The 12,218-nt window shown below is 47.2% G+C and overlaps 1 protein-coding gene across 1 annotated transcript in view; it reads right to left on the bottom strand.

The window, feature by feature from the left end:
• Nucleotides 1-12,218, bottom strand: part of LOC127422864 (protocadherin-15-like) — a 427,222-nt gene that overhangs the window by 255,501 nt on the left and 159,503 nt on the right. Inside the window, exon 13 of the mRNA XM_051666673.1 lies at nt 8,251-8,457. Coding sequence (XP_051522633.1) covers nt 8,251-8,457 — 207 coding nt within the window. The remainder of the gene's footprint in view (nt 1-8,250; nt 8,458-12,218) is intronic.

Genomic DNA, 12,218 nt, shown 5'->3' with positions numbered 1-12,218 from the left:
AAAGTGGTCCAAGGAAGGACAACCGGTAAACCGGCGACAGGGTCATGGGTGCCCAAGGCTCATTGATATGCATGGGAGCAAAGGCTAGCCCATTTGGTCCGATCCCACAGAAGAGCTACTGTAGCACAAATTGCTGAAAAACTTAATGCTGGCCATGATAGAAAGGTGTCAGAACACACAGTGAATCGCAGCTTGCTACGTATGAGGCTGCATAGCCGCAGACCGGTCAGAGTGCCCATGCTGACCCCTGTCCACTGCCGAAAGTGCCTACAATGGGCATGTGAGCATCAGAACTGGACCATGGAGCAATGGAAGAAGGTGGCCTGGTCATGTGGATGGCCAGGTGCTTGTGCATTGTTTACCTGGGGAAGAGATGGCAGCAGGATGCACTATGGGAAGAAGGCAGGCCGGTGGAGGCAGTGTGATGCTCTGGGCAATGTTCTGCTGGGAAAACTTGGGTCCTGACATTCATGTGGATGTTACTTTGACACGTACCACCTACCTAAAGATTACTGCAGACCAGGTACACTCCTTCATGGCAACAATATTCCCTGATGGCAGTGGCCTCTTTCAATAGGTTAATGCACCCTGCAACACTGCAAAAATTGTTCAGGAATGGTTTGAGGAACTTGACAAAGAGTTCAAAGTGTTGACTTGGCCTCCAAATTCCCCAGATCTCAATCAGATTGAGCATATTTGGGATGTGCTGGACCAACAAGTCCGATCCATGGAGGCCCCACCTCAGAAATTACAGGACTTGAAGGACCTGATCAGGGGTCATGTAGAGTCCATGCCTCAGTGGGTCGGTGCTGTTTTGGCAGCACGCAGAGGACCAGCAGCATATTATGTGGTCATTATGATTTGACTCATCGGTGTATATACAGTACTTACAATAAATGTTACTATTATTATAATTCTATTAAATATTGTATATTTGGGGAACATAAGTCACTTTTATGGAGGTGGTTGTTATAGTTTCTACATGTGTTTAGGATACTGTTTTTCATTACAAATTCCATATTTTTTTATTTTTATTTTTTTAGAAATCTTACATTACTACAGTTAAACGTCCTGGTTACTTGCGTAACCTCCGTTCACTGATAGAGGGAATTAGACATTGTGTCGATGTAGTGACACTAGGGGTCACCCTTGGGAGCCCGAGACACCTCTGGTCTTTGATAAAAGGCCAATGAAAATTGGTGAGTTGTATTTGCATGCCACTCCCCTGGACATAAGGGTATAAAAGGAGCTGGTATGCAACCACTCATTCAGGTTTTGTGCTGAGGAGCTGAGACAAGGTCCGGCCATTTCAGCGGGTAGTTCAGCGTTGTGGCAGGAGGGACACAATGTCTCGTTCCCTCCATCTGGGAACGGAGGTTACGCAAGTAACCAGGACGTTCCCTATCTGTCACCCACTCGACGTTGTGTCGATGTAGTGACACTAGGGGTCCCTAAACAAAACGCCGCAACTGGCTGAAATGTGTTACGTGAACTGGCGGTGTGTGACGGGCAGACAACTGTGTGCCTCGTAGCCAGCGCACCAGGCTGACACGTAACCTCCCCGAACATAGTTATGAGTGTCGAACGGCCCTTTGAGAACAAGTCAACTACCAAAAAAAATACAGACAGGCTAATCCAGTTGTGGCCTCTTTTCCCCTTCTTTTTTTCCACTCCCTAAAAAACAAGGGGGAATATCCGACTGGGCCATCAGGTCTAGTCAGGGGGTGTCCCTTCCAAGGGGAGGACACCGCGGGCAGTCTTCAAGGAGAGTGCCTTAAGCTCAGCTGACTGCAAAGGCTCAAAGGGGGCTCTCTGTAGAACCTGAAGAACTACAGAGAGGTCCCATGAGGGAACGAGGCGCAGTCTGGAGGGGTTCAGCATCATGGCGCCTCTCAGGAACCTGATGATCAGGTCGTTTTTCCCTAAGGACTTACCGTCCACTGTGTCGTGGTGTGCTGCTATAGCAGCAACTTACACCTTCAAAGTGGAAGTGGACAGCCGCCCTTCCAACCTCTCCTGCAGAAAGGAAAGCACTGACCTGACTGTGCATCTCTGGGGGTCTTCCCATTGGGAAGAACACCACTTAGCGAACAGATGCCACTTAAAGGCATATAGGCGCCTCGTAGAGGGGGCCCATAGCCTGAGTGATCGTGTCTACCACTGCGGGTGGTAGACCGCTTAGGTCCATCTCGGAACTTGAGTCTGAAGCCAGTGCTGAAGCGGTCTCATATGCATCAACCCGAGCGGGGTGGCCACCACAGAGGATGTCATATGCCCCAGGAGCCTCTGAAAGTGTTTCAGTGGAACCACTGTTTTCTGTTTGAACGCCTTCAAACAGGTCAGCACCGACTGTGTGCGCTCGTTCATGAGGCGTGCTGTCAATGAGACTGAGTCCAACTCCAAATCGAGAAAAGAGATGCTCTGAACCGGGATGAGCTTTCTCTTTTCCCAGTTGACCTGAAGCCCTAATCGGCTGAGGTGCGAGAGCACCAAGTCCCTGTGTGCACACAACATGTCCCGAGAGTGAGCTAGGATTAGCCAATCGTCGAGATAGTTGAGAATGTGAATGCCCACTTCCCTTAACGGGGCAAGATCTGCCTCTGCGATCTTCATGAAGACGCGAGGGGACAAGGACAGGCCGAAAGGGAGGACCTTGTACTGATACGCCTGACCCTCGAATGCAAACCGCAGGAAGGGTCTGTGTCGAGGTAGAATCGAGACGTGAATGTACGCGTCCTTCAGGTCTACCGCCGCGAACCAATCTTGATGCCGGACGCTCACCAGAATGCGTTTTGCATCAGCATCTTGAACGCGAGTCTGTGTAAAGCCCGGTTCAGTACTCACAGGTCCAAGATTGGCCACCACCTTTTTTCAGTATGATGAAGTAGGTGCTGTAAAACCCCTTCTTGATCTCGGCTGGAGGGACACGTTCTATCGCACCCTTCCGTAGGAGCAGCATTTTTAGCAGCGTTTTTGTCCTTCACCAAGGTGAAGTGGATACCACTGAACCTGGGCGAACGCCTGGTGAACTGAATTGTGTAGCCGAGTCGGACGGTCTGGACCATCCATCGCGACGGATTGCAAAGCGCAAGCCACGCATCCAAGTTCCGCATGAGGGGGACCAAAGGGACAACGTCGTCGGACGTACCGGCAGGTGGGGCTCCTGGCTCCATGTGTCCACCCCCGGAACAGCCTGGGACGGGGGAGGAAGTAGCCTGTCCTCGCAACCCGTGGAGACTGTCACATCGGGGGCGGATGTGTGCCACAGCTGGGTGCGCAGGGGCAGGGAGACCGCTGCTGGTGCGCCAATCCTGCAAGGGAAAAAAGGTGGACGTGGTCATGATGACGACTGTGCACACCGGATATGTGACCCAGGGAAGGAGGAAACCGCTCTTTTGCTGAACTGCTGGGTAACGCAGCCACTTGGCAACAAAAGATTCTCCACCTGGCCCTCCACCGGGGGATGGAGTGGTCTTACTACCAGCTCCAATGCAGTGGGTTTCGTCGACCCTGGATCGCCCGTCTCAGGGGCACTCTGACGACCTTCGTGGGTTCTTGGCGGCCGGCCGTGAGATGGGTGTCGTCTGCCTCCTGCGGTGGGCTCCACGCCGAGGCCGGGCCGAAGGGGCGGGCTGCGGTGGAGCTGGTGCAGTCACCACAGGGGGACGCCCTTGGTGACGAGCAGACGGGGTGCGGGATCTTAAGCTGCGCAGAGGCAGGATATGCTGGATAGCCTCCATTTGCTGCTTCACCGTCAAGAACTGCTGGGCAAAGTCCTCGACTGTGTCGCCGAATAGGCCAGCCTGGGAGATGGGGGCAGCAAGGAACCGTGTCTTGTCGGCCTCACCCATCTCAACCAGGTTGAGCCAAAGGTGGTGCTCCTAGACCACTGATGTTTTCATCGTCCGCCCGAGAGACCGCGCCGTGACCTTCATCGCTTAGAGAGCAAGGTCAGTTGCCGAGTGCAGTTCCTGCATCAGATCTGGGGCGGAACTACCCTCGTGCAGTTCTTTTAGCGCCTTGGTTTGGTGAACCTGCAGGAGAGCCATGGCGTGCAGGGCAGAGGCGGCTTGTCCAGCAGCGCTGTAGGCCTTAGCCGTCAGGGAAGACGTGAACCTACAGGGCTTGGATGGGAGCTTTGGACGTCCGCGTCAGGTGGCAGCGCTCCGTGGGCATAGGTGCACCGCGAGCACCTTATCCACCGGGGGAATCGCCGTATAACCTCTGGCCGCCCCACCATCGAGGGTAGTGAGGGCGGGGGAACTGAGAAATCGGGACCAGGCAGTAAAAGATGCCTCCTACGATTTTGTCAGCTCCTCGTGCACTTCCGGGAAGAAAGGCACTGACACGTCTTTTTAAAGATGCCTTTCCGATTGTGTGTTATTCCTGGTTGCGGTTTTTACCTCTCAACTTCAGACGGTCACGACCGCTGTCTTTCGTGTCTGGGCGTGACCCACATGGAGGCAGCATTCGTGGATGGTTCATGTTCTCACTGTGAGAACATGACCATGGCAACGTTGCGGTCGCAGCATACTTTCGTAAGAAAGCAAGCCACCACAGCGGCTCCCCGCATCGGTCCTTCTACCTATGGGTTTGAGGCCAGTGCGGCTAGCACTGGGGGCAATTTGGGGACTCCAGTGGGATCGCCTCTGCCGGTTATCCCCCCGCGGACCTCCCATTCCCCAGCACGCTCGTCTGCCCCGATCGGGCTTCCGGATGAGTCCGCCGGCTCGTATCAAGGCGAGTTCGACCTCTTGTTTGGAGCCCGCGAAGCTGATGAGCTCTCAAGCGCAGCATCGGAGAGCAGGCTTGTCCAGTCGGACGCAGAAGCCTCAGCCGGACATGCTTTCCCGGGCAGCCACGAGCGTCGGGCTAGAGTGGAGCCCTCCGCTCACCCCTGAACCCTCGTGGCTCGATGATTGGTTCCTGGGCTCACGGCACTGCTCAAAGCAGCCACGCCCTGCTCCAGTGCCTTTCTTCCTGGAAGTACACAAGGAGCTGACAAAATCGTGGGAGGCACCTTTTACTGCCCGGTCCCGATTTCTCAAGCTCCTCCCAGTTCAGAGCATCTCTTTTCTCGGTTTGGAGTTGGACTCAGTCTCTTTGACAGTGCGCCTCACGAATGAGCACGCACAGTCGGTGCTGGCCTGTTTGAAGGCGTTCAAACAGAAAACAGTGGTTCCACTGAAACTCTTTCAGAGGCTCCTGGGGCATATGGCATCCTCAGCGGTGGCCATCCCGCTCGGGTTGATGCATATGAGACCACTTCAGCACTGGCTTCAGACTCGAGTCCCGAGATGGGCATGGTGCCACGGGACACATCGCGTGGTCATCACGCCGGTCTGTCACTGTCTCTTCAGACTTTGGACTGACCTCTCGTTTCTACGGGCAGGTGTTCCCCTAGAGCAGGTCTCCGGGCGTGTCGTGGTCATGACAGACACCTCCAAAACGGGCTGGGGCACTGTTTGCAATGGGCACGCAGCCGCCAGCTTATGGACGGGCCCGCGGCTGCGTTGGCACATCAACTGCCTCGAGTTGTTGGCAATTCTGCTCACCTTGCGGAGGTTCCGGCCGTTGATCCAGGGCAAGCACGTGTTAGTTTGGACAGACAACACAGCAACGGTAGCATATGTCAACCGCCAAGGCGGTCTGCGCTCTCGTTGTATGTCACAACTTGCCCGCCATCTCCTCCTCTGGAGTCGGCAGCACTTCAAGTCACTGCGAACCACTCACATCCCGGGCGACCTCGACACTAGAGCAGACATGCTGTCACGGCAGGTTACCCTCAGGGGAGAGTGGAGACTCCACCCTCAGGTGGTCCAGCTAATTTGGAGTCGATTTGGACAGGCACAGGTAGACCTGTTCACCTCCCAAGAATCCTTCCACTGCCCGCTCTGGTACACCCTGACCGAGGCACCCCTCGGCATAGACGCGCTGGCACACAGCTGGCCTCCTGGCCTATGCAACTAGGTGGTAGACATGATCGCTCAGGCTAGGGCCCCCTCTGAGTGATCATGCCCCCCAACCTGCAGAGGAAGTCTTCCAGAAGTTGAAGAGCACCCTGGCCTCAGCCTGCTCAGTCCTACACACCCAGGACTTCAGCTGTCCCTTTCTGCTCCAAACAGACGCCTCGGACACTGGATTGGGGGCCGTCTTGTCCCAGGTCCATCAGGGAGAGGAACACTCAGTAGTGTACATCAGCCGGAAGCTGACCCCAGCCAAAACCCGGTTTCGAGTAGAGAAGGAAGCGTTGGCCATAAAATGGGCCGTTCTGGATCTGTGATACTACCTGCTAGGCCAGAGCTTCACTCTGGTGACCGACCACGGCCCTTTGCAATGGATGGCGCGAGCCAAGGTCTCTAACGCCAGGGTGACTCGCTGGTTCCTCGCACTCCAGGATTTCCATTTCAAGGTGCAACATCGGGATGGAGCAGCTAACGGCAATGCGGACGGCCTATCCAGGATGCTCGGAGGATGGTCAGGTCTGTGTAAAAGTTCACCCCACCATTTGCATTTCTGCTTTTGGCACCATTCTGAGTAAATTCTAAAGACTGTTGTGCGTGAAAATCCCAGGAGATCAGCAGTTACAGAAATACTCAAACCAGCCCATCTGGTACCAACAATCATCCATGCGATTATCTAATCAGCCAATCATGTGGCAGCAGTGCATAAAATCATGCATACACGGGTCAGGAGCTTCAGTTAATGTTCACATTAACCGTCAGAATGGAGAAAAAAAAATATCTCAGTGATTTGGACTGTGGCATGATTGTTGGTACCAGAAGGGTTGGTTTGAGTATTTCAGTAACTGCTGATCTCCTGAAATTTTCACGCACAACAGTCTCTAGAATTTACTCAGAATCATGCCAAAAACAAAAAAACATCCAGTGAGCGGCAGTTCTGCGGACGGAAATGCCTTGTTGATGAGAGAGGTCAACAGAGAATGGCCAGATTGGTTCGAAAGTCTACGGTAACTCAGATAACCGCTGACAATTGTAGTGAGAAGAACAGCATATGGTTTGGCGCTGTTTTGGCGACACGAGGGGGACCTACACAATATTAGGCAGATGGTTTTAATGTTGTGGCTGATCTGTGTATACTGTATAATCAGTGTGCACTGTTTCACAATAAGGGACCAGGAACATGTATTAAATTAATTCAATTAGATGAGTTCAATACAAGTTAAGCTCAATCGACAACATTTGTGGCATAATGTTGATTACCACAAAAATATATATATTTTTACCCGTCCCTCCTTTTCTTTAAAAAAAGTAAAAATCGAGGTTACAGTGAGGCACTTAAAATGGAAGTGAATTGGGCCAATTTTTGGTGGGTTTTAAGGCAGAAATGTGAAACTTACCATTTTATAAATGCACTTACAATAATTATTCAGTTAAAACTCATGTATTATTTGAGCTGTAAAGTTGTTTAAATTGCAATTTTTACAGTCGTTTAGGATTTTAGTGTTTGTTGACATTACACTGTAATGGCAACAACGCTGTAAAATTGGCTATAACTTTAAACAGAAAAGGTTAGTAAGCAATTTTATCACACTAAAATCATGTTAACATGCATATTGTTTATGTCTTGTGGCTCCATTGTAAGTGTCTTACAGGAACACAGATTTCTGCTTTGTTAAGGAAAAGGAGGGGCAAGTTATTTTTTATTTTTTATTTATTTTTTTTTTATTTTTTGTGGTAATCAATATTATGCCACATATGCTGTCGATTGAGCTTGACTTGTATTGAACCCAGAATATTCCTTTAAGAAATTAAATAGCGTCAATGTTTAATCCATGTTGACTTTAAACTGTCACATGCCAAGCTTAAACAAAAAATAAATTAGTGGAAAATTACCCATTCAGCTGCCCATTTACTCACACTTATGTCAGGTTTGGAATATAAATTTAATTTAACTTTCCCTTTAAGTTAGGAGATTACTATCAGAGTTCACCAAGTTTGAAATACATTGCCTTTCCAATCATTTAAGCAGGCATAATTACAAACGTGAAACACTCATGGGAATATTAGCACAGAAAAAGTGCCTACCCAACAGTCTCTAATGCAAGCCTTTGAGACTGTATCTCTGATGCTTTGTTTTGCTTTATTTTAATTTGCCTTTCTAAATGCTCCATAGAGCAGAAGCTTCGAATAACTTCAGAGGACTATACTCCATACACACAATTCCCACAGGACATGTGAAAAACGACTGCTGTATAAGCACAAAGCACTGAAGAATCTGAGTGCTCACCTCCTCAATGTCGTTATCCAGAGCGATAATGGCAAGGGGCGTGGAGAGATTGGCGTTGCTCGAGATTGTGGTGCCCAGCGGAGCAGATTCCGAGATGAATCCATGATAAGTGGCCAACTGGAAGTACGGCACCTGATTGTTCTCATCAAGCACCTCAATGTGGAGATTAGCGAATGCCGGGAGTGGGTGTCCATTATCCTGCTCTGCCTGGAGAAAAGAATGTAATCAGTTGATAGATCCACAAGATCCACAAGACAAGAAGAATGTGAGACCAAGATGGGATACTATAGTGTCAAACTACTGATTTTTATGGATGATGGCTGCTGCACACATAAGAAGGACAATACGATACGCCTCTATGGGCACAAGAGGGCTTAACACTATCTACAGACTTGGCCCTCTTAATTAAATAAAGAGCATGACTGATTAATTCAGGTCATTCCCAAACTTCATTTTCTCCATGCCTGGCATACATCCAAGGGCTCTTAAGCATCTGAGCTTTTAGTGTACACTCTTAGAAACAAAGGTTCTGTGGGGTTCTATATAGAACTCTAGTGTTCTTTACTCAGCTCCAAAGAACCCATTATGCAAAAAAAAAGGTTATATTTACAAAGATTTACAGAAAAAAAATAACCTTTTTTTGCAAAAAAGGGTTATTTGGGTTGACATTTGCTTAATCTGATGTATAGTATGTGTATGCATAAATTATATTATTAAAGTTTTGTTTATAAATAGTTTTGAACACAACACTACATTACTTTTGTAAGTACTTTTACTTTTACAGTATTTTATACTGCAGAAAAATTTAAATTTTACAATGTACTTCTACAGCTCTGGGTTTGATTAGAAAAGGATAAATGACAGATGATCAGATCCAGTGTCCTTTCTCTTTTAGATGACGTTTATCTTAGTATTAATATACAGTCTATCTATGGTATAGTCTATTCTTGATTCATAATTCAACAAAAGATGCAATAAATTGTGTTTATTATAAACAACAAACAACTTGAGCGTGTAGCGCTGTTTTTTTCCCCTCCTATCTACATAGCGCAAAGGCGCGTTTAAACCACACTCTTGCACACACGCAACTCGCAAAAGTGATCAAAACGCGCAAGCATCCTATTTCATATTTTAAAGGTCACGGAAAGTCAGTTGAGCTGAGAGTAGGGTACCAAGTACCCTGTAAGTAAGAAATATAAATTAATTTGTTGATTATTTTTGTCATGTTTTATTTATTTTGACCTCACTCCTTTTTATTTATGACTTTTACGTTTATTTCAGCAAGCATAAAGAATAAATGTAAAAAAAAAAAACTATTTTGTCCAGGCCTGCGATATTCTCTGCCAGGAGGTTCATAATTTCAATCTTGAATCACTAAAATCTCTGCTGTGGATTGACTATTAATCCTGGTACCAGGTTATGTTATAATTTATTTATATTTTTCCATCTAGAAAACATGGGAAAAATGAAACAAGTTTCCAGGAGCACATAACAGCATTGAAGTAAGCCAGATGCACTGATATAAAGAGATTAATCAAGCTCTGTTTAAGAGTGTGAATATGTCAAATGTACAAAGTCAAAGAGAGGAAGTGATGGAAATGTTTCAATTTCTCAACTTGTGAGTATTTGGTGTTTGTAGTTTTATTGTCATTTACAAAAATATGATAATTATGTTTTTTTTTTCATTGAAGATGCCATATTAATTTAACATGGGTTTTAGCAAAGACCTTCATCTAACTCAGAGCACTTCTGAAGTTCTGGACATCATCAGATCCATGAGAAGTGAAAGTCAAAAGGGAAGAAATTTGACTTCAAAACAATGGCATAAACAATGTCATAAAAGGTACATATTTTTCTATTATTTTTCATTATTTTGCATTGCATTAAGGTTTTTATGACACTAAATAATGGTTAATTTATGTCTGCACTGGCTCTAGAGTGCAGCATTACTAGTTTGACCATATTCATACAGATGAAACACAATTCATTAAGTTTTAAGATGTAATTTAGAGAGATCCCAATTTCTTTGTTTTTAATTACTCTGCATACTGACAGCAGGTCTATTAAATATTTCACATACTTGCAGGGATTAGCACATCCATCCTCATCCTGATCTTTCATATGGTGTCATGGTCCCTCAGAGAGTGCATAGAGTCGGCATCAAACTGATGAAATGGAGATGGCTGTATTGAAGTGAACTTTTGTTTAATTTGTTGTATTCAAAAGACCTTACTCAGTTTGACAGACCAGTGGCAACAAAATGATTCTGTATCTGCCCCAGTGCTAAAATTGTTTAACAGCTTTTCATTGGTAATTTGTTTTTATTTATTTTTACTTAGATTTTTACTTGTTTATTAATCTTGCTTATGGTTATAATGTTAACTTATAGTTAATGTTAAATTATTCAATGTTTATGATTTTAATATAACTAATATTACTACTAATTAACTTTTAGCTTTCTATTACAAACTTGTGGATTTATTAAATCAATTCTCATAACTATTGAATTATGAATTGTTAATTATTGCTAGTGTTGTTGTAAATACAAACTATTGCAAATGCTATACTTAATAATAATTAAATGCCTTTTATATGGTTATTTCACTTTTTTAGTGAAATATTAACTATTTAATTTGCATATCCATTAAACATTCTCCTGGTAATAACACAAAAAATAAATTATAAAACTAAACAAAAAACAAATGTTACAGTTGCATGTTGGGAACACCTAAAATGTTCAATATAGAAACTTTCACCTGGCTCAAAAATCCCTTTAGGGTTATTTTGATAGAATCCTTAATAAAGGTTCCCTGTCTGTCACTCACTCGACGTGTCGATGTAGTGACACTAGGGGTTCGATCTTGAGAGCCCCAATCACCTTTGCTTAAAATAGAAAAGGCCAATGAGAATTGGCAAGTGGAATTTGTATGCCACTCTCCGCCCCGGACATAAGGGTATAAAAGGAGATGGCATGCACCATTCATTCAAATTTTTCCTTCGGAGCCGACTGCATGTATTGAGTTCATCCCATCACCTACGCTTACGCTGCTGGATTTACGGCGCATATCAGTGGTCACCCTCGCACGGTCGAGTATTGTGCTTCCCCTGGCACTTCGGCAGCCGAGTATACAGGTGCTAAAAGAGTATATTTTCTACTAAAAGAGCTCGCACAAACGTTTGGCGTATTTTTAAAGACGGCCTTTCGCCTTTGTGCTACTGGATGTGGCCGTTATCTCTCCCCTCCGGATAGCCACGAAATCTGTCTCGAGTGCTTGGGGCACCAGCACACCGAGGCAGCTTTCGTGGAGGGGTTATGTTGTCATTATGAGAATATGCACATGAGAAGGTTGCGGTCTTCATGAAGCAAGGAGCCACTGCGGCTGCTTCCCAACCTGCTCCGTCCTGGGCTGAAACTCAGGCGCCCGGGTCGGCGAGCACCGCGGGCGATCTGGATGTGGACATGGGAGCGTTTCCGCCGGCTCAGACCCCATGGACCTCCCATCCCCCAGCATGCTTGTTCTACCCAGAAGAGCTGTCGAGCGATGCAGGCGGTCCGCCTCAGTGCGGATTTAATGTTTCGTTCGCGGCTCGAATTCTCTGTGCTCCCGTCCATGGGCAGTAGAGCTCGGGATGAGGTGAACGCTGAGATGGCAGCCGTGCTTGCCCGGGTGGCTGCGAACATCGGGCTAAGGTGGAACCCTCCACCTTGCCCTGAGCGTTTGCGGCTGGATGATTCTGGGATCGGAGCGCGACTCACGGCCGCGCCCTGCCCCAGTGCCTTTCTTCCCAGAAGTGCACGAGGACAGCTAACGAAGTTGTGGAAGGCACTTTTTTCTGCCCGTACATGCTTCGTGGGCTCGTACATCCTAACTACCCTCGACGGCGGTGCGGCTAAGGGATATGTCGAGCTGTCCCAAGTAGAGCACGCCGTAGAGGTGCATTTATGCCCACAGGGCACAGCCACCTGG

This window comes from Myxocyprinus asiaticus, chromosome 32, assembly GCF_019703515.2.
Source record: "Myxocyprinus asiaticus isolate MX2 ecotype Aquarium Trade chromosome 32, UBuf_Myxa_2, whole genome shotgun sequence".
In the NCBI taxonomy this organism is placed as follows: Eukaryota; Metazoa; Chordata; class Actinopteri; order Cypriniformes; family Catostomidae; genus Myxocyprinus; species Myxocyprinus asiaticus.
The sequence above is the reverse complement of the archived record's forward strand: the minus strand, read 5'-3'. Positions and strand labels throughout refer to the sequence as shown.